Source organism: Patella vulgata, chromosome 3 (assembly GCF_932274485.2).
Source record: "Patella vulgata chromosome 3, xgPatVulg1.2, whole genome shotgun sequence".
Classification (NCBI taxonomy): Eukaryota; Metazoa; Mollusca; class Gastropoda; family Patellidae; genus Patella; species Patella vulgata.
Window position 1 is genome coordinate 63,700,150 of NC_065881.2, and position 22,939 is coordinate 63,723,088.

At 32.2% G+C, this 22,939-nt stretch overlaps 2 protein-coding genes across 5 annotated transcripts in view; one reads left to right on the forward strand and one right to left on the reverse strand.

Moving 5' to 3' along the window:
* Nucleotides 1-4,247, forward strand: part of LOC126816621 (glycine receptor subunit alpha-2) — a 65,248-nt gene extending 61,001 nt beyond the window's left edge. For all 4 annotated transcript variants that reach the window (XM_050543318.2, XM_050543320.2, XM_050543319.2 and 1 more), the window contains 4 exons: nt 533-615; nt 980-1,129; nt 2,318-2,736; nt 2,988-4,247. In XM_050543318.2, coding sequence (XP_050399275.1) covers nt 533-615; nt 980-1,129; nt 2,318-2,736; nt 2,988-3,146 — 811 coding nt within the window. In that variant the 3' untranslated portion in view covers nt 3,147-4,247. The remainder of the gene's footprint in view (nt 1-532; nt 616-979; nt 1,130-2,317; nt 2,737-2,987) is intronic.
* A 1,467-nt stretch (nt 4,248-5,714) lies between these two features.
* LOC126816622 (tyrosine aminotransferase) lies at nt 5,715-22,331 on the reverse strand. Its single transcript, XM_050543322.2, has 12 exons — nt 22,157-22,331; nt 20,630-20,831; nt 19,110-19,214; nt 18,850-18,917; nt 15,229-15,387; nt 14,803-14,994; nt 13,086-13,168; nt 11,161-11,227; nt 10,697-10,825; nt 10,268-10,351; nt 9,706-9,804; nt 5,715-8,845 (listed from the first exon to the last, which is right to left on the reverse strand). The coding sequence occupies exons 2-12, from the start codon at nt 20,772-20,774 to the stop codon at nt 8,711-8,713; spliced, it is 1,266 nt and encodes a 421-aa protein (XP_050399279.1). The 5' UTR covers nt 20,775-20,831; nt 22,157-22,331; the 3' UTR covers nt 5,715-8,710.
* Between the last annotated feature and the right edge of the window lie 608 nt (nt 22,332-22,939).

The window sequence follows — 22,939 nt, forward strand, 5'->3', positions numbered from 1 at the left end:
TTGGTACACGAATCGTGTACCATAATGCGTTTCAGCGCTATTTGTCATAAGGGACTCGAAAAACGAAGCTAGGCATATTCCACAAGTCCTGTCAAACGGTGACGCCATATTCTTATCTGGAGAGATGCGCAATAAATATTATCGGTGTAGACTAGAATAACCAGATGCTAGAAATTGCCATTCGATTGAGACTTCTGGCATATTTCGGCGAACATAACTGTTTAGAAATTATACAGTAAAAACAGAAACGGTTGAATGTAATTTGGTTTAAATACATTAATATTACATTATTATATGCGTTGAGACCTATTTAAGCCAATTTCTAGGTCCCAAATATTAGCGATTTAGCCCCTTTAAAACTTAATCAACCTTTATCTTGGTGATTTAAACTATGACAAGGAATAACCACAGGGATGATTCATATTCTACGAACTTCGATTGCTCTGGCGATATTTTCTTAATCTTTATGGTATATGTTGTTTCTGTTCCAATCCTGCAGATGGATTTATTTTTTATAAATTTTATATTATAGAATATCTATGTCGGCTAGTTGTGATATGTTTCTACAGAGATATCCACACGATGAACAAATCTGTTCCTTAAGAATTGGCAGCTGTAAGTGAATCTATTTTTGGCTATTGAAATATGCATGTTTCAATATTTTAAGCGAAAATCTTTCATACTTTAAATAGCGATGAGGTTTCATTAAAAAAATCATGCCCGTCCTTACAGTTGATTAAAAGAATGACAAACCATTCTTACATTTGCTTTTCTTTATTCAGTCGAAATTTATTAATTGAAAAATTTACTATAGTTCTCTGTTCCGTTGCATGTCTTTCACTGAATAAAAATTTAATATGAAAAATTCTTATCTATTGTTTTACTTTTGTCACCGATCATATTCAGAATTAAAGAAAGCTGTAAATTTCTTAATGTATGTAGCCATGTTTAGTTTGTTTTTCTATAATTTTGTTTTCAGACAGCTATAGTTCAGAGAACGTAGTGTATGAATGGCATTCCACCCCTATCATCATGAGAAACGGATTAACATTGCCAAGATTTACTGTAAAATCTGACGGGGTTCGAAATAATTGTGAACATAATTTTAATGATAATAACATGATTGTGGGTAAGTATATATCATACCCCTGTCAGCGGTAAATATAGTCTGTCGGATAACTTACATTATACTAATGTTTGCATTCAAAATGTATTTTGTAATCAATGACCCCAGGTTATACCATCTGACTAGTAGCGTAGGCTTCTAATACCCAAGCAGAGTAGAATGGATCTTTCAAACAAGAATCCATCTTACTTTAGTTGAAGTAAAACATATGTCTATTCGTTCAAGGTAACGTGCACTCTGTGGTAGTGTCAAAAGGCTCACGGGAACTACATTCTTCCCGTCGAATGCCGCACAAGACAATAGAAATAAAAGTTTGCCTCAAAATGGCCGAAGTAATATATCGCGGTTACTTGACGAGCAATCTGGTAAAAACACAGATCCTATTTCGTTTCGTTTTTTTATAGATCAAAATTTCGTTTTACTTTTCTTTACTACACTAGGATCTGGATTAGCCAATGAAACGGTCTGTTACGGCGAGTTTTTGGCGTGAGGTGCACGGCACTTTAGGTAAACCACTAGAAACGCCAACGCTTATTGATTAATCAATGTTTGACGTCATAAGGTCAAAAGCCACTCGTATGACATCTGACGCGACCTTAGTACCTTACCCTACAACTGGTCAACTCTTCATGTAGTGTAGGCCGTCGAAAGTATTTAAAAAAAAACGAAATATAGATCTGTATTTTAATCAGATTGCTTGATGAGATGTTAAGCCAGTCGGGGAATATTTCTCATCGTCCCTCGCTCTGGGAAATTCAACATCGAAACAAAAAATTAGCAAAGTAAATAATATATTACTATGAAGATAATAGAAGCATTGTTTTGGTAAGATGTTAAGCACCATTCTGACCGGGTGGTTTGATGTCCACTCGAAACTAGGTCATTTCGGGACTAACATATGGTTCGATTTTAGTTCAATCATTCGCTTGTGCGTAGGGGTCTTTAGCATTGGGAGGAAACCGGAGGACCCGGGGAAAACCCACGAGGTTGGACAGGCGACCCTACTGCTTGTCACATACAACCGGGGAATCGAAACCACGCCAGTTGACTCAATGACAGATCTTATGATGCAGCGCGCGCCCGCTAACCATTCGGCCACGCAACACCCCGCCTAGTATACATGTTCTCTGAAACTTTGATATATATAAAATATATATACATACTATAAGAATATATTACCTTATATTTCAGGAGAGTATACCTGTATTCAAATAGACTTTACATTAACTAGATTATTTGGATACTACATAGCTCAAGTTTATATTCCCAGTGTACTTATAGTCATCTTATCCTGGGTTTCCTTCTGGATAGATATTGACGCCATTCCAGCGCGCGTGTCCCTAGGGTTACTGACAGTTCTCACCATGACAACACAGAGCACGGGCGCACGTTCAGCCTTGCCACGCGTATCCTATATAAAAGCTATAGACGTTTGGATGTCTATGTGCTTAGTGTTTGTGTTCGCGGCATTATTAGAATTTGCCTATGTGAACGTTCAGGCTCGAGTTGAAAAAAGAAGACGGGAATCTGTGTTACATTCAACTTCCTCTGGTAGAACTGTCGAAGGATTCGATAGGAATGGAGATCCTATATCTTTGGAAACAAAGGAGGTAGGTTTTTATAAGGTAGGCCTATATCTACAAAAAAAGGCAAAAATGGAAACCACCACCGCCACAATGGTATAATTTCAGAAACGGAATTCGAAATTAAAGATCAAATTCGCCTTAGATTAAGCCCCTTTATGTCTACATAAATTTCATACCCGCCTTTGACAGCATTCTTGTCTAAAATTTCAGAAACATTGATAGAATACTAAAATAATTTTATTTACATATTAAATTTAAAATTTGTTCTATTTCAGATTACCATGAGTGCCAATAAAAGGTTTCTCTATCTCAGAGACAAATTACGCCGACAGAGAGCTCGTATGGCTGATAAAATATCGAGGGTTGCCTTCCCTATAGTATTTGTTGCCTTTAACGCTATATATTGGCTGATTTATACATTTTATGTAACTTAGGATGCTGATGTAATTCCATCGAAGTAAAAACAAGTGCCGATACGTTTATAGAACTTTGAAAGATAATTTGAATCAAAATTATTCAGTTTTATTCCAAACTATGATGCAGTACCTGTATTTATATCTATGGAAGTGTTCATTTCTGCATGAAAAGTACAAGTTCAGTGGCGTTTCGTGTATTTCAAAGTCGGCATTTAAAATCTTGATTTTCAACATTCACATTCTGTCGATTTCAGTTTTTTGTGTTTTAAGGAATTGACCATTTTCGCCTTTTATCGTCTTGATCTGATGCCGTTGCATAGTTCTCAAATGAGATTTACAATTATCCATTTATAAAATTGTGTATGTAAAGGAATAAAACCCCGCGAAATTGGCGAATTCTTCAAAAACATTTCTATCCTCCTTCAAATCCGCCAGCGAACTTGTTCTTAAGAAGATTAACGATTTAAAAATCAAAAGTTCACCACAACGTGTATGCATTTCTTGATATTAAATATAACAGGTCCGTCGGAACCAGAGAGAGAGAAATGGGGTTTAACGTTCACTCGACACAAACTAGGTCATTTCGGGACTAACACGTGGTTCAGTTTTTTTCCAATAATTCGCTTGCGCGTAAGGGTTCTTAGCAGTGGTAGTAAACCGGAGGACCCTGAGAAAACCCACGAGGTTGGACAGGCGATCTTGCTCCTTGTCACGTATAACTGACGAATCGAAACCACGCTTGTTGACTCAATGACAGACTTTATGATACAGCGAGCACATACTAACCATTAGCCCCCCCCCCCTCGACTTAACCAAGAAGGATGGTTGTACCGGCCCCTATTTTTTGCAACTCTTTCCATTTTCATTCTCTCGACAGTACAGTGCAGTAGGACGTTAGTCCCTTTCATTTTCATTAAACCATTTTCACTGGCACACAATATTGACCCAATGCTCAGCCTCTAACCCCCCACCTCCCACCCCGCCTCCCACGACCTGGGCAATGCGAATTGTGGGCTTGTATTATTATATTTTATATATTGTGAATAATTAAGTTTTATTTTCATTAAACCATTTTCACTGGCAAACAATTTTGACACTATGCACTGCCCCCCCCCCCCCCCCCCCCCCAATATAGATTTGGTTTCGACAGACCTGGACATTGCGAATTGTGAGCTTGTATTATTATATTTTATATATTGTGAATTTTTAAGTTTTATTTTTATAATCTGCGAAGTAATTTCTTGGTATGATGAAGTATGATTAAATGTTTATTTATTGTATGGATGTATGTGTATTTTGGTGCCCACTTCGTACGTATTTTGTAAACACTATAAATGTAATCTGTACATTTCCGATGTATAACACATGCTCCAAGAGCGGCCTATTTGGAAAGGTTATTTTCTTTGCCTGATTTGGTGTGGGTTTCTGGTATTTGACAAAATATCAAATTAATGTTTGAAAAATATTCCATATTTTGACAGATAAACCAATTATACATATTATATATTATCTAAAGCGGTTTGGTTTGTTAGAAACATATTACTTATGAATCTTTGATGGAGATTATAAGTATAGAGGGAACGAATCGTTATTATGTACATTTATAATGTTTTGTGCAGGTGCATATGTTAGCTGTGGTGTTACGGTGATATTCTGCTCTTGAGGAATAAAATTTTAATCTGTTTTTATTAAGACACTTTAACTCGATATCTTTTCATTTTCTACGACCAGGTGGGGATTCAGGGAGTTATGCCCCATGTATTTTTTGCAAAATGTTAATATGTACAAAGTAGTGGAACCTTCAGGGGCGACAAATTTTGTCCGATTTAGTATCAAAGGTTTTGGTGCGCACCCGAGGCTACATTTTTTGTCTGATTCCGATGAAACTTATGTTAAGGCTCAAAAGATCTTTAATGAGTCCCCCTTCCATCTCTTGCACTCTTTATATTTGACCGTTACACCATGGTTGAAGGTCGTATTTCATGAAAATCATACCCACACTCCCCTGTACGCAAATAGTGTAAAAGCAAGTGAAGTTAAAAAAAACCTTGGTATTACATGCTTTTACCCTATTTTATGGACCCTGTAGATGCCACAATTTTTGTCCGATTTGGATGAAACTTCAAATATATATATCTTGAAGTTCGATTTGTGTACGCATCAGACCTTAAATTCTAGAGTTAAAATCTCTGCTTTTTATAAAAATGAGAAATATGTAAGAAGTTAGTTAGCTACAATTTTTTGTCAATTTTTTCGTCAAGGATCAAAAGATTTGATTGAGTTAAAAACCCGGCTTTGATGTGAAGCATTGGGACAGTGAAAGGACCCCTCCATAAGGTGGGCATATCTGGCATGGCAACCACTTGTTTCAAATTTTCTGGGGGTGGAAACTTTAATATGGCAATCTGCAATTTCTGGATCCCTCCCTGCTGAAAATCACGGATCGGCCCCTGGGGTGATGGCAATATATGACCATATGAAGATGTGATCATATTAAATTTCATCATCCATAAATGAGGATATTTGTTCTTCTCTATATCCCAGTGAATCTGTTCTATCTTGTGGTTGTGAACAGAAGCAAAGATATAAATTTGTGAATTCTTTTTTTTATTGTTAAAACAAGTTATACATATTCAAGCATAATAAGTGTATATATAATACTATTCAAATATATTCAAAACAAAAATAATCCTGTTATATATTGCATATTATCCCAAACAGCACAGACTAGCAATTAAAACATTCCCTCAAAATTATGATAATATATAGAATTATGTAATAAATGTATATCCACACAAGGCACCGGTAATACTGTATTATATACAAAATATTTACACAGAAATAACAATTTTTTTTATCTTATCCATAACATAAATCACAATTAAAAAATAGTAACTCTTTGTGTATTACAAAAGTTCTATGATCAGCCTCATACTGGCAAGGTGCTGACACATGATGCTACATCTATGGTGGAAAGAGTTCAGTACAATGAAAATTTGAGGAAAAGTTATGTCAAGGCAAAAAAAGAAGAATTGACATTTAAGTCATATCTGTGGCAAAATAGGGGACATTATCCAATTATCTCCCTTTATTCTCCAAGATCAATGATAAATGAAAAGAGACTCTGTTCTAAGGAATTCATAATGAGTTTGATATAATGTAAACTATACATTTTACGATATATTTTATCTTATTAATTAGATAATGATCTAAATGCAGCTAAAACCACAGTTGTTCACCTTAGGAAAAAACCATGGGTTGTGCAAAAGTTATCTCCCTTTAGTCTGCTATTTATAATTTCAAATGTCTAAATATTGTCTAAAAAGAAATATATCTACTTATACCATTTCTTGTATATAAATATTCTATAAAAATAAATATACATATTTGATATGTCTTATTGCTACAGTTATTAGTTTTCTGTAGTATTAAAATTAGGAATGATCACATTTTTCATAGCTACCACATAATAATATCTCTTGGCACTAATTAATATCAATCTTGATGGCTGAATAATGATTATTAAGGAACTGACATGGAATTATACTGTTTCATGTGTATATGAAAATTATAAAAATATTTGTATTATTTTTTATTGTTAATAGTTTGCTAAGTGTATTATTTTCAAAAGCAAGTCAACATTTCTCATTCTTAATTGAGATTCACTAACATTTAAATGCAAACAAAAATATATTCTGGTCATCTCTTTTTTATTGCCTTATCGTGAATAATAAATATCATTACAATATTAATAAATAAATCAGATCTGTAGTATAATAACCGGTAATATTATGAGATATAAAGGTGTATTCCCAATATATGTGCAAATTGAAAAATAGTCAAACAATTAGTTTACTGTCTTGTAAAACTAAATGAGTTAAGATGATTAGAATCTGTATCCGAAAGATATGTAAGATTTATCATTTAATGTCCAATTAACCAAGCTTCATTAGTCTTTGTTTGTTATTAATTTTCTTCATTTTTTTTTCAATTAAATACATTTTAATTTGTCAACATACTTTATTTAGCTGACATTAGGTTAGCTAAAGCATATGTACATTTATGATAAATAATATTTACCCTCTGTCATAAACACATTGTTTGAGTATACTGGAATACTAGATTATGATGATGTTCTAATATAAGACAGACAAAATATCAATTGCTTTTCTTAACACCTCAATTGGTTGATAAAAACATCTTTTTTATTATAATCTTTGAATGACATTTAGAGACGGAACATAATATAACACAACACAGTTATATGAATAACAATCGCTAATTTACATACACATGAGGTATCAACAATATTTCACTAGTCATTATCTTTTATATTGTTCTCTTATCCCTGTCTTAACAAAACAAAGTTCTTTGAAAATTTTGAATTTGCACACAAACTTGGAATAAACCTATTGTTTCGTTTAATTATTATCCTTCATAGTTATCTTATTTAAAACAAAACTTAACAACACAATATATATAATATTAATTAACAAAAGTTAAACCTAAAGCTATACTGATAATAATATTAAAGCTAATACACTCTTTGTAGTATGAGAGTATAATATGATTAAATATTCAAATAAATAATTGTAGATATTAGCTGCTTTAATAAATGAATATTCTATAGTGAGGTGACCAAATCATCATTAGCTACCATAATCTAATAAAATTCAAATTTTTCTTTTTATATTTCTGTAAACAGTAAATTTGCATATAATTTTAAAAGAATACTTAATTGAGGCACTTCCGTAATGATAAAAGGTAGACTCTCATAACATACACAATAATTAGTTGTCTTAATTAAAAAGCTCATTTGTCCAAAAATTACTAAACTTGATCAATCCTAAGTTACAATCATCTGAATTTCACACTACTTTCTGACAAATTCACACTTCAAATCTTTATGGTTACTAAACACCTAACAGATCATTTATTTCTATCAATAGTGATCTTGTTTTAAAGGTCTAGATTACTATAGCCTTATTTTCTGTTAAATTTATATAAAGAAAAGGATTATTGAGCACCAATAAATTATGAAGTTATATCTTTAATACTTTGTCATATTAATACTTGTCAGTATAAGGCACAAAGATTTAACAATAACTCCACAACCATTCATAATATTTTTAGTAGAGAAAAATATATTAAATCAATAAAATTAGGAAGCACAAAGTCAAATATTATGGATTAAAATGGGTTATTTATACACAATTGCTACATTTCCCTCCCCCCTCCATTTTAGTATCTCAACACAATGTAATTTAAAATTAATTATCACTAAAATAACAGTCAGGAATAAAATTACATCTTTTTTCAAATGAGCTACATGAATATAATATAAAAGGAATTTAAATTTCCTAAAGATTAAGATACAGATCATGATTATGGTACCTGAATAGCATGTACCAATGCTGGCTACAAAAATATTTGAGATCAAGTATTGATATCCTATTCAACATATTGATTATCAGATCAAGGGGCTATCTAAAACTGCTTTTTTACATAAACTTATAAGCAGGTACCAAAATACTGAATATTAAAGATTTATTTTTTACACCATCTGTTTGAAACAGAATACTTTATGCATGACCATTCATACCATTCGGTGCAGCATAATATTTCTTACAAAATTCTTGTATTCTATTACAAGCCTCATCCACCTTTGTTTCAGGAACTGTTAGCACTATACGGAAAAAGTTGGGATACTGAAAACACTGAAACAAAACAATAAACTCAATTTATAGGTAAGGTCAAAAACATCGCTAAACTTATCAGCTTTCAATTCTCAACTAAGCCATGCCTCTATCTATTCATTTATATCAGTCTTCTAGCAAGTTCACAAAAACTTCCAATCAGAATGTTTTTGACCATACTGTATAAGTAGATCTGCTGACCATTACAGGATACTGTATTAACATGAACATTAGTATGTCACATAGAAAATAATGCTATTTTAGAAGATGTTATATGATACCCTTTAGAAATGATTGATAACAGGTCCCAGATTAATAGCAGTTCCTATGCTGGTTAAAAATCGTGTATGTTACTCTACAACTCTGGGTGTTCCAACTTCAGATTTATATTTAACCCTATAACAAGCCCCTCACAGGTATTACCTCAACATCCTTGTTTATATAATATCCTTTTATTATGACATGTAACAATGTCACAATCGAACACATCTTAGTTAGCACAAATATGGACACTAATACATCAGTCAGTTGTCTGTACAACCCCAGCAAGCGAGCTAAAGACCCCATTAATAAATTCGCAAATCCAGCCAAGAGGCCAACCCCGGTAACTCTGCCAATTTGTGACCATGGAAACCCCCTTGGGGTTTTGGAATAGTATAAATAAAAGTCCACCACATGAGTCCTATTTTGTGTGCGATATCAGCCAAGGTGGAAGCGGATAATGAGTCTAAAGATTTCAATTCAAACAAAAATAGTCACTGACATTTGGGACAACCAGGTCTTCATAGCCACTTTTATCTACACAATGATTCATAGAAATATATATTCAAGATTTAACAGAATCTTTGTAATAAATTTATTATACACTCTTAACTACTTACACTTGCGGGAAGACAGAATACACTCTGTTCTTTGACCAAAGTTTCAACAAACTCTATATCTGTTGGAAATTCTGGAAATGTCTTTATATCAATTCCAACCTAGTAGTGAAAATAAAATGTAGTGAAAGCATTAACACTTTCTTGTTTCAAATCTATAATTTTCCTTCAGATTCCAATAATCTTGCCAACACATTTGGACAAATATTCAAAACCTTCTTCGACCATGCTTGGATTCCATTTATTAAATTATCAACACATGGTTGAATAATTTTTCTGTGCCAAATTATGATTGGTCAAATAATGCTTTAACAAACAATAACAGTGTAATCGGATTAACCTGAACTCTAAAAGTATGATTGAAACTTAGGCTAAATACGCCACTGCATCTATTTAAATATAAAATTGTCAAACCATCTAAAGCCAGTTATTGGATTGGCCAGTAAATTAAATGCATTCTAAATAGACAGAAAATTATGCATTGATATAGTAGCACTTTTGAGTGTAGATGTATATTTAAAGGTTTTGATACAGAATAACAAATAATGTATATAGTTTTATTTACCATCATATACATAGCTCCATGTGGCATTACTGGTGTTAAACCATTTATTGCAGACAAACGGGAATAGAACGTATCAGCATTATTCTGAAAATAAATGACAAGTTCATCTTTGAAAATTTAAACCCCAAAAGAATGTATTAACTTTAGTTATATCTTGAAAAGAAATTATAAATAATTATTGAAGAAAGAAAACTTTGACTTTCATCCATACGAACATCTAGAACTGTCCCTAAAAGCAACATTAAAGTGTATTTCCATCATGTCGTAAATTTAATATGGGTATATTGTTAAACATCAATGACCACAATAGTTTCTCAAAAGTTTTTACCATAACTCTTCAGTCTATGTCTACCAAAATGCATGATAGTTAGGTTTTATCTAAAAAGTATTAAATGTTGCTATGACTATCTTGCTATGTAGCGTTTTTACCTTCATGTGTACAAGTGTTTCTGTAAAGAAATCTGTTGGTGTCTCTTTTAATATAGTTGGAATAGCTGCTTGTACTAAAGTATTTGGTCCAAGTATTCTCTGTGAAAGCTTCACCAATCCTCGTTTTATCTGCAAAGGACAATATAGACAAAAAATCAGAAATTGTCATATGTGGACCCCATAGACTAGTGGATGTTTTCAATAAAATGTTAGTTCTCTAATTGTTGGATTTCCCAATGTAACCAAACGTTAGTTCTCTAATTGTTGGCTTTCCTAACCAAATGTTAGTTTTCTAATTGTCCATAATCCTGCCGTGGTTATTGGATCAAATCTTTGATCAGAGTCCCTGAGTCAATGTATGTAGGAAACAGAATTTAAGGATCATTAAATTGTAAACTGGACATGATATATACAAATTGGGCTAACTGTACAAGATTATCAAGATTATGTAGAGTTCAACTTACATCTTTCAGGATATCATTCCTGTCATGTACAATAACCCAGCCCATTCTCCATCCGGGTACCAGAAATCTAAAATAAAACCAACAAATGCACAACAGTCTTAGATATTTTCAAGTTGGCCAAACCCATTGCACATGAATTTTTATTCTAATTGGTAAGGATTGTTTGATAACCAGAATATTTTTTTGTTTAGTCTAAAAATGAAAGTAAGGAAATGTTTGAATTGTTATATATCATAGAACACGATGTGGGTTGAAATATTGTATAGTTCACATCTGCTGACCTAGTTAAAACTCTCACAGCATAAATATACCTAGATTAATATCAATATTTGTTATTTTTATGAAAATTTATAAAAGTCAATGACATTAGTTTCTACTGTGGTTGTAATTCATGTTTCTGAGCTCAATAGTCATATTTAACCAAATATAACTTTCTATGAATCAAGCTTTCGGTAATTCAGAAAATTAAGGGATGAGGCTACGGTACCCGAAAAATGATTTCTGAAATTCTAAAGCTAGTGAATTGTAGATGGCACAAGAAGTTAGGAAATGTAATAAACAAGGGAAAACTAACATTAAAAATAAAGAAAAAAAAGTTGTTACCAGGGTAACACTTTTTTTGTTGAAAAAGTATGAAAAACGTAGGTACCCCATATCTCTAGCACTAATAAAGATAAATGTCTCATTTTAGGACTGCATATTCTTTAATGGTAACTCCAAAAGCAGGCAGAGAGATTTTCTCTATAATTTTTATAGTTTCTTGGAAAATGGTGTTTAAAACATTTGCCTCACCACAATATTTTGTCTTTGGAGAAATATTTTTATAATTTTTGAAATATTAATGATAATTCAAATTGCTTTCTGTCTGATTCTGTGGTAGATATTAGTTTATATATCCTGCAAATTTGGTGAGGATATCTTAATTAGTTACAGAAATATAGTGTACCTACGTTTTTCATAATTTTTTCCCCAAAAATGTGTTACCCTGGCAACAACTTTTTTTTTATACTTGTTTTCCCTTGTTTATTACATTTCCTAACTACTTGTACTATTTTCAATTCAATAGATTTAACATTTCAAAATAAAAATTTTCGGATAGCCTCCGACCTTAAACCAAAATATTTTAAGGGTTCTGTCTTTTCATTGACTTAACACAGATTTTAGGTCTGAGCTAATTAACAGACAGCATTTTAAAAATAATTTGGTTCAATTTATTTGTTGTTAGGGACAAATGTATATAAGGCTCGGTTTCTCTCTTAAATTAAAGATGAATAACAAATCACATAGGGTTTAGAAATCAAAATGTAAATGTTGCTGGTAATAACTTCATGATTCAATAGGCCTTAGGTTCCTCCAATCAATCATAGATTAAAATATGTGCACTATATCACACAACAATTCATACCAGCAATTTGTTTTTAATCTTATAAATTCAAGTCTGTAGTACAGCATGTACAAGTAATTGTGAATGGGCAGGCAAGCATAAAACTAAATGCTTTTTGCTAATGCCTAAAATTACCATTCTTACAATAACATAAGTATTGATACAATACTAAAATTCTTTCATATTGCAGTCTATGTGAATCAAAAGGTAAATGACATGATCAGGGGAGTAAAATGAGGTCAACATTACTAAAAGCTGATACAGTGTAAAAGATTTCTGAACAAACAAATGTTGTTCTTAAAACAAACAAATGTACATAATATGTATAATTATTAATTATATTTTTGCATCTCTATTCTTTGTACAACAATATTTGTTTATTTAGACAAAACAGTAATTTATGTCTGGTTGCCCTAAATCATAAATAAGAACAGCCATACACTTCTTCAAACTGAATTCTAAACACCTGGGGGAAATCATTTAGTTCTACCTATTGTGTAAGTACACTTCTTAAATACAAAATCAATTTGAGAAAATTTACCTCTTTGTTAGTCCCGAACATGACAATATTGGTACAGAATCTGTTAATGAAGCCAAAGGATAATACTTAGCACCAGAAAATACCTATAAATAAACAATAATTATTTATGAAAAAAGAACAACGTCAGAATATTAAATATTTCAACAAGTCAATGTTATTGAGGTTAAATCAATATGGCAGGTCAATCATTTAAACAAATATTCAGTTGAACATGACAAGATCACTGTCTATACATGCACGTATTCAGCATATTATCCAGTTATATATATATATCATGGTGTTTGGGTGGCTGAATAGTCTAACATGTAGGCTTTAGATCATAAGGTCTGTCATACAGTGGCATGGTTTCGATCCCACACTTGTTTGTGACAGGGAGTAGGTTTACCACCCGAAGCTTTTCGGTTTCTCCAGATCCTCTGGTTTCCTCACACTGCTAAACTTAAAGACCCTTATGCACAAGATAATTTTTTAAAATAAAATTGTACCAAAATGACATAGTTTATGCCAAGTTGAACTTAAACCCAATTTCTCTCTCTCACTCTCTCTCTAAATACAGCATTGGCAACAATAGCATGTTTTGTTGGGTTTAGGCTATATAATATTTCCAAATATGTCAATTTCACTACAGATACTGGGTAATTATAATCATCTACAGAACCTGATGTACAATGTGGTCATACGTACTGTAGGTGAGATGATTTAGCTTTATTGCTAAAATAACAATAAATACACTCTGTGGCTCGTAATTCCGTAAGAGATAGTCTAAAACCAATAAATGTGAGAAATATGCTGTGGATAATTATATATTTATCTTCATTTCAAAGATACTGTATTACAACTCAAAATTATCCAGGTCAGTGTGTTTTCTATAGAGCATGTGGTAATTACGTGTGAGCTACTGAAATGGTTTTTCTACAGCCAATTAACAGCTATTTCGTTATTTAAGTAGCCAAAACAGAATATTTAATTAATAAATAATTATTATAAGCCTTACTAATATTTCATTTTTAAGTCCAATATATATTTTTTTGTGTACCCCATGCTGACAAAGTGTTATAGACACGTGAATTCACAATACCCTACCATCAATAAAAAACATGAAATATTTCGTGCGTTATCAAAAATGACCGGCAGTGAAAATTTTGAAGTGGAAGCCCTGCTCTGATGGAATATAGTTATTATATTTTTGCTGTATAATGTTTCATTTCCATTTATTTTATTCTTAACGACTTGGAGTTTGATTTCCTTAACATCAAAAATACAGTTTAATTAATAGCAAAAATACATGTTCTGTACATCAATCACCTATTCCTTTGGGGAAGGTATGGGAATGTGGCATGGGCTTTTCGCTGTATAGAATTTAATTTGATTTATAATCAATTTCTGTTATTTCCACATTATAAATGTCACTTTAGTGGAAATACATGTACTGTACATCAACTGCCCATACCTGTGATAACATTCGGGAAGATTAGAATGCTCTTTCCCTGAAAAGAATTCAAATTGATTTATAACCAATTGATTTATAGCCATCTTCACATATACTTACATGTAACTACTGTCATATGCTAAATGTTCTGAATGTACTGCAATACACGCTACATATTCAGAAATTACTGTAATACATGATAAATGTTCAGAAATGACTGCAATACACCCTACATGTTCAGAAATTACTGTAAAACATGCTTAATGTTCCGAAATTAAAAATACTTACAAAATGTTCATAAATTTCATCAGCAATAACAGGGAGTTTATTACGTTGACATATTTCTAGTATATCTTGTAGATGTTTTTTATTGTACACTGATCCACATGGATTAGATGGATTATTAACTATAATACATGCTGTATTATCATCTATCAACTCCTCAATATGATCTAAATCTACCTCCCAACTTCTTTCAGGCTGAAAAATAAGAAAAAAAATTAGCTTTGGCCCATAGTTTTATTTGTCTGAATTCTGCATCATTATGTGTTTTTCAAAATTTGTATCAGTAATTTTAATCTATCAAACTGAACAATAAAACAAAGAAATCATGCATATATACCAGCGACAAGTTCATTGGTATCAGGTGTTCCAGATGGAGTAAGCATACCCTGTCAAGTGCAGTTGCTTGGACTGAAATATTGTTAAACTTACCAATAATTTGTAATGTCTGACTTCAATGCCCAGTGATTCAGCTAATGTTTTATATATAGAAAATCCGGGTAATGGTATTAATATATTCTGGCCAGGATTAGCTAAACAACTAATACACAGATCTAAAGAACTGGAACAACCACTACACAATATCACATCCTGAAATATACAGAATTAAAGTAATCACTGAACAGACTAAACCTTTCTAGATAACACTGGAAAATGGGAGGCAAGGTCCAAAACTTGAGACAATCTCAGTATATTCAATCTTGTATGAATATTTCATGTTGTAGAGCAGGGTGAATGGTCTAAAGCAGGGTTGGCCATCTATGGCACAAGTGCCACAAGTGACACATTGCACCCTATGAAAATAATTGCACCCAATATAAAAAATAACCATTGGCAATATTAAAATATAATCAAAAGTCTCATTATGGTAAATAATGTTTCTATTTAATTTTATCCTTAATTAATCTTTTTAAGTTATATGGCATATCTGAAGTTGTAGATGTAATATTTGGTACATAGACCGTAAAAGGTTGACCCCGGATATTAAGCATCAATTTTGAAACATTGGAAAATGGCAGAGTCTTATGTCTAACCTTTTTTTGAATGTAAACCATTTTATTGAAATAAAGATATATCATATATACACAAAACATAATTGGATTAATTACCATTTACTGTATTGCTTGGTAAAATTTTGAATTGTAATAGTATTTATCCAGCAGTAAATAGTTTGCTTGATAAAAACTATGACTTCTAGTACCAAGACATCAAGCAATAAGCAGTAATTGTATTTCGTTGAATTGTGTCCTGTGTATATCCAGTTCCAATAATAAAATGTCACTGAAAATTATTCACAAAGTGGCCTAGTTGGGTTGTGTGGAAGTTCATTTAGTGAGAGAGATCTGACACTTCCTATTAATGTGTATAAAATGTAATATACTCTCTTATCAAACTGTCTTTAGTAATGTGTCACTTATTTCATTCATGTGACATGAGCTAGCGTCTTATTATCATATTTAACCTTCAATGTATATTTTAAGAACAACAGTGACGGTTATTCACCTTTTGCTTAAGAAAAAAAAACCCAACTCCATGTACATCTACTGTTTAATGAATATTGCAAGATATTTCAACTGTTTTGAATGTATATATCAGTAATTCCAACAGAATTCTTCTTATTGACCAACCACACAATTTTGACAAGGTTTCTTCTTAAAGGACAATATAGGTGTCAGTCATTACCACATATGCGATAGAACTGGTTAAACACATTCCAAATATAATTTTAACACAGGGATCATTGCTACGATAGATGCGTTATGAAGATTTCAAGAAAGGGAAGTGACGAACGCAAAAGGAAACTGACTGAAGCTGTCATTGTTTTTTGCGGTGCGTGATCACTTGTGGGCCCTGCAGCGCACCAGAATGTCAACAGAGGGGAAGTTTTTCTCCTCCACCTTAAAACTGAAAATTGCTCTTCCGTGGACAGTATACAGATTTTTGTCAAAAATTTATATTTTTATGAAAGTTTGTAGTGTAATTTTATGATTTTTATGATGTTTTTATGTGAGGGCCCTGTGTTAATATACCCACATAACATTGACTGAACACTGTCAAATAGAAAATTTAAGAGAGCCACAAGCTGGGGTCATAAATACCTGGATGATTTACTTATTCACATCCTAATTTATTAGTATAGAAATCTATTATTTGGAGTAGCGATTCATGGTTAATTTTATATTTTGAAAATTTTTTCTTCTCATTTGATGACAAGTAGTGTAATTTGATATTTTTTATGATATTTTTCCATTTTATGATAATTTTATGAGAAATGACAAAATTTTATGAAAAAATAAATGTTTTTAATTTGTACGGTCCCTGCTCTCCTTATTTGTAAATTACGAGAAATGGCACGTTAAAATTCTCATTGAGAATAAATCCGGAATAAATAGATTATATTTCGATGGAATTTTCGAGGGTTTTTTTAATATATGGGTTATGTTTTTAACCCAAATTTATACAAGCAATAAATATTTATCGACAAGTATTTCTATTGGAATACCGTAAGTAGTTTTAGACGATGGTAAAAGTTTGACTTGACCGTACGACTACGAGTGCTATTATTTAGCAGACGATGTTTATTATCATTTATGTAATCAGGAATGACACCTTACGCGCAGTTATTGATCTTCAGAAGCATTTTCCATATACATACAACTAATTCACTCTCCTTAATATCAGATCACTCTCCTTAATTTCTAAATCACTCTTCTTATCGAAACTGGGAGAGCTTTTTTTAGGGGAGTGATTTTTTCAATTTGTTCATAAAGGAGAGCTTTTTTTGGCTCTCCTCTAAAATACAAAAAATAATGACTGCTGAAGTGATGAGTGATAACAGATACATGGACGAATTTCTGCTCAGAAATAATTCCTTAGAAGACCAAAAGTTGTTATATGAGACTGTGGGAGGATATCTGACAATTCAAAAAAATAATTGAATGTCACTAGATAAGAGAAAACGAAGAAATAGAAAAAGTCTGTGCATTACCAAGCCAATCCTTGGTCTTTTTCGGTGTTTACATATTTCAGAGGCAGGGGCAATCTCCAATTGATTATTGTCTCTAAATTTCAATTTTGTGTTTAGTCAAGTTTAGAAATAAAATCCCCCAAACTCTGACCTATGCAGTGTTTATTATAATTGGGAATGGCCATCCGTATGGACAGATGATGTTGATTACAAAACAGTCTAACAAAATGTGGGTGTAAGCTTATGGAAATAGCTATTGCATTTAGCTTTGCTCCACATTATTAAATACTGATAAAATATACATTTTGTATCTTCTCAATCCTTATCACAAATCATGAGCATAAATAATTGAAATGATATTAAATTATAGATTTTAAAATTAACATAATTCATAAAACCTTCTAGACAGCAATCAGCATATCTAGATTAATCTAGACTTAATGATTTGATTGAGATTAAATGCCAAATGTCATAAATGCTAATGTAATTAATATATCTATAATAAAACCTGAGCCATATGTCGTTTTGTTACATCTAAAGTGTGACATTTAAAATTTCACAAAATTTGATTCTACAACTACATGTATATGATTTCAGCTCCAAAGCAAAAACCATACATAAAATAATGCAACAAATGATTTGAAAGGGCAAAATTAAAATGGTAAATTCATTGCATCTGCAATCAAAATAACACATCAGACATGATCAAAATGAAATGGGGTTTAACATTCTTCTTTTCTGCACCAACTTCCCTAATGAACATGGGCATATGCCATGCTATGAAAGACATGATGCCCAGACAGCTAACCCCCTACGCATCTGTCAAAGTTTCATATGTGTGCGTCAAATTGTACACAGAAGCATGTTTTTTTGACTAGAAGTTGTTCCTGGCCAAGTCCTACATTCTGCACAACTAACAAGGGAAAATGATGCAGGAAAAAATAAGGAACTTTCTCGACCAATGCTGGCATCAAATGTGGCATGTTTAACACTGACTTACTCACTGTGATTCCACAGATAAGATTAAGCAAAGAAGTCCATTAATCTATCCCCAAAATTACCCAATCAAAGAGTATTTTACATACCTTAGCTGAAACTTCTGATGTGGGTGTAGATGAATATTCTGCTATAGCAGTTCTTGCACTCTCATAACCTCAAATTAAAATATAAAATTTTGTAATATGTTTCAAGTACCCGTACAAACTTTGTACTTAGTTAACTTTCAATACTTGAATTCATAAATATAACTGAAGCACATCAGTAATAATGGCTTCTTTGCTGTAAAAAATTATACATAAAAGGATGTATAAGCTAATTAAGATACATGTACATCCATTATACTAACCTACTGAAGCTGTGTAACCATTTGATTTTCTGCCTTTTATAGCTTCAATTACAGCATTCTCGGCTGTTTCACAGTATGGTAGATTTCCAAATATAGTGGGATCTCCTAAAAAAATATGTGGAAAAAAAGGCACTGTAATTTTCAAGAAAGTAGCTATTTGAGCTATTTGAGTTATTGAATTGAGAGTGTAGTCTTGTCAGTACATGCAGATAGGGGTGAGGGAGAGTCACAATAATTGCTTTGGCCTACTTTTTAGCATAAAGTACTCTTTCATAATAAATCAAACAAATAAGGAACCTTTCCATTATGGTAATGTATAAAAAAGATTACTATTCTGTTGACGATAGAGGAGGAGGCATAGATGCCATAAAATTAAGACTATTTAAAGATACATTATGGGAGATTAGATAAAGAGCTGTCAGTTCTCATTATAATAGTTAAAAACTAGATAATGTAAAGGCAATTTGCTGAAAATTTCAGTGAAATTGATCCACTCTGAACCAAGAATTTAGCGATTGAATTTTTGGCTTAGCCTCGATCATCATTACTAAAGTCGGTACGATAAAAAACATAGTCTCGATTATCCATTTTTTGATTTAAATATCAATGAGCATTGTGCGGCAGATAGGATTCTAATCCAGTAAATATCACAGGCTAGCGATGACATCGAGAGTTGATATGGTCTGGATATGTTAATTAATGTCTAATTAATCATTTAGATAACATTTCAGGCCTAAAGAAGACGTGCAATTGGCAGATTTAGCTCTTGCATAATGTATGTTTAACTTGTTCTCATTTAAGGATCATTAGTCCTCTAGTTTCATTTATTTTGGGTCACTAAAAGCAATAGATGTAAACAGCATGAAAAAATTTGCCTGAGCAGCATTAGGCCTTGTTAGTATAAATTTTACACAATAAAGCATCTATAAATTTTGCAAATATAATATATTGAAAACAATGATTGTGCAAAACTTGTAACCAGATAAAACACCTTTGCAAAAGACAATCAGAGATTCAAAAATCTTTAATGAGTGATAACCAAGCCTGGGTATAAGCCATCTGTGACTGACTATTTCAGGCCACAATTACTCTGTTTTGCTTTTCTTTTATTGATATGTTTAATGTAAAAATATATTTGTGTACAAATGCAATTTATACTGTCACTGACATTATATCATTAAATTTAGATTACAATTAAATTTTTTTATGAATTTTTATGGAATTACAATTTTTGTAATCAGATTGGACTTGGTAATTTCTTGCTTCTATTTGGAATGATTAGTATAATTTTGATTAAATTATGTTTAAACATTGCGTATTTTTTTTTCATTTGTTGTTTCATTTCTCTTTTTTCCACCTGTGCACTTTTTATCTGTGCCATTATTACCTTTGACATTTCACTGTGTCATTATTACCTTTGACATTTCACTGTGTCATTATTACCTAAACTCATCCTTGGATATGATGTTTGCTTATCTTCGTAAGAAGTACATATATAAGATATAAAACAAACTACTAACCTATTGACAGTGCAATCATATCTTTGTCAGGATTTGGTGTAATGTGCATACTGTCAACCAAGTTACGAATGGGGTTAACAGATTGTTCAGCCATATGAGAACAAGAAACATTCCATTTTTTTGCTTCCTTCATCTTCGTAGACATTTTTCAAAGATGGAAGACAATTAATTACGAGTAATGGAAGTGAAGGGAAAATATTTTCTGAAAAAAAGAATGGGTTAATTTGATTGTGAGCAAGTCTTATAGAATGCTGGTTTTCAAATATAGAAAGTTCAGGATTAAGCGCAGGGGTCTTTCGCAGTAGGAGGAAACTGGAGGACCCGGAGAAAACCCACGACTCTACTCCTTGTCACGGGCAACTGGACAATCGAAACCGTGCCAGTTGACTCAATGACAGACCTTATGATACAGCGCACATGCACTAACCATTTGTCCATCCAACCCCCCCACTGCGAAAAGAAAAACATGAATCAAAATGGATTTAAAAAATAAAATTGTAATAATGCTTTTCTATAACTCAAACAAACAATATATGATTATCTTTAACCTCATAATCCTGATTAATTAGTCAATTCAAATAGATAAATTACATAAGCTCATTAGCACAGATTTTTAATTGCCCACAAAGAATAACCTAAATAAATGACTTAATCTCTAACTGTGACTGTTTAATTGATACTTAAAAAATGCCTCATAAATTAAACATGTCAGTAAACTATGTAATAACAACAAACAGCATTCAAAAAAATAACACAGTTTGTCATGCTGGAACAGGTGACAGGTCTGACACTTTTAAAGACCATGGCATACATGTACTAATAACATGTACTAATAATTAAGAAAAGCTTTATAACAAGCTGTATCTAGTTTATAGGGCCTTTACAATCCACATGGGGCTCACAATCAGATTTGTTTTTGCTTTTATAATTTAAATATGTACTTGCAGTTTGTAAATTGCAGCATAGTGTAACAAATTTTAATGTCATTTTAAAATGACTTTTTAATTATGTTTTGATATATGCACATGTTAGACAGTAACATGGGGCCCCATGCATACTATATTTCTACTTGTGAATACAATTAATATTCAATACCGGTATATTTGCATGAAATAAACTATTTTAGCCAATTAATGCATGGTTAGGCTATCCTATATTAATACTCTATCTAATCTAGATTATTATTTTAATCAATGATAAAACAATGGTATGGTGAAACATAAAGAAAAAGAAAGAAAAAAAGACACTAGTGGAAATTTAATTCATAAATAAAGTTTTGAACCAAACATTTTATTCTTATTATTATGTGTTGAACCCTTCATTGGAATAATGACCTCTAAAAATCGGGTGACATTTTCACGACTAATTTTCAGTCAGTTCAGAGTAGATTTCTGTTAAACATTTCCATAAATCAGTCTTGACAGTCGATCCAAACTGAACTTTTGATATCTATGCGTGTTATGTGATGGATTTTGAAAAATGTCATGATGTTAAAATGCAGCAATAAAAGAGAATACCTGGGCTTACCTGTGTGTTTCAGGAGAAATTGTTCCGTTATCTGTCGACGTTGTTCGGTTTAGCGTGCAATAAGTCGACCTTCACGCCATTCCACACTACTCCTCGTTGATTGGTTCGAAAGTGGGCAGGTCTTCTTCACTTCAATTTGATTGGCTGAGAATGTGTGAGATAATAATAAACCGATTGATCCGACCCTTGAATGATAAACATTCATTCGTTAGCTTTATTGCGTCTTCACGTTTTTATATGCGTAGTCTATATAAAATTCGACTAGTGACGAAATTAATCGGCTTCTTTTTTCCACCTTTCAAAGAAAAGGATTTCGCCTAATTGCTTACATTTGTAACGTCCTATACAACTGGGCCAATGCGAAACGAATAAAGACGGATACAAGTTAACACACCAGTCAGTAGCGGATTATCAGTGAGGCTGATGAGGCTGCAGCCTCAGGCCCAAAGATTTTGTAAAAAAAAATTTTTTTCGAATTGTCTGATACGATTAAAAACGCATAGACAATGAATGTTAGGGGGATGGGGTTTAGGCCCAACGGGAATCAACATATAGGCCCTGACCCGAAATTAATTAGGCCCACGCCATTTTAAATAGGCCCTATTGTTTGGAGATCTGAACTTACTTTTTAAACGTAGGCCTACAATGTACGTTAAATCCTTGTAAGTTTTCGGTTATGTCTTGCTTAATATATTGTATCCACGTGACGTCATTTATGGGCATATAAAGTTACATTACGTTTTTAATGTTAGCAACTGCCTTGGCTCTAACTTTAAAAACTAA

Excerpts from the sequence above, each read along its gene's own strand:
- LOC126816622 (XM_050543322.2), bottom strand. The coding sequence starts at position 20,774 with ATGTCTACGAAGATGAAGGAAGCAAAAAAATGGAATGTTTCTTGTTCT. Across the intron at positions 19,215-20,629 it reads TATGATTGCACTGTCAATAG|GAGATCCCACTATATTTGGA; the intron begins GTTAGTAGTTTG and ends ATATTTTTTTAG. Across the intron at positions 10,352-10,696 it reads AAACACTTGTACACATGAAG|AATAATGCTGATACGTTCTA; the intron begins GTAAAAACGCTA and ends ATTTATTTTCAG.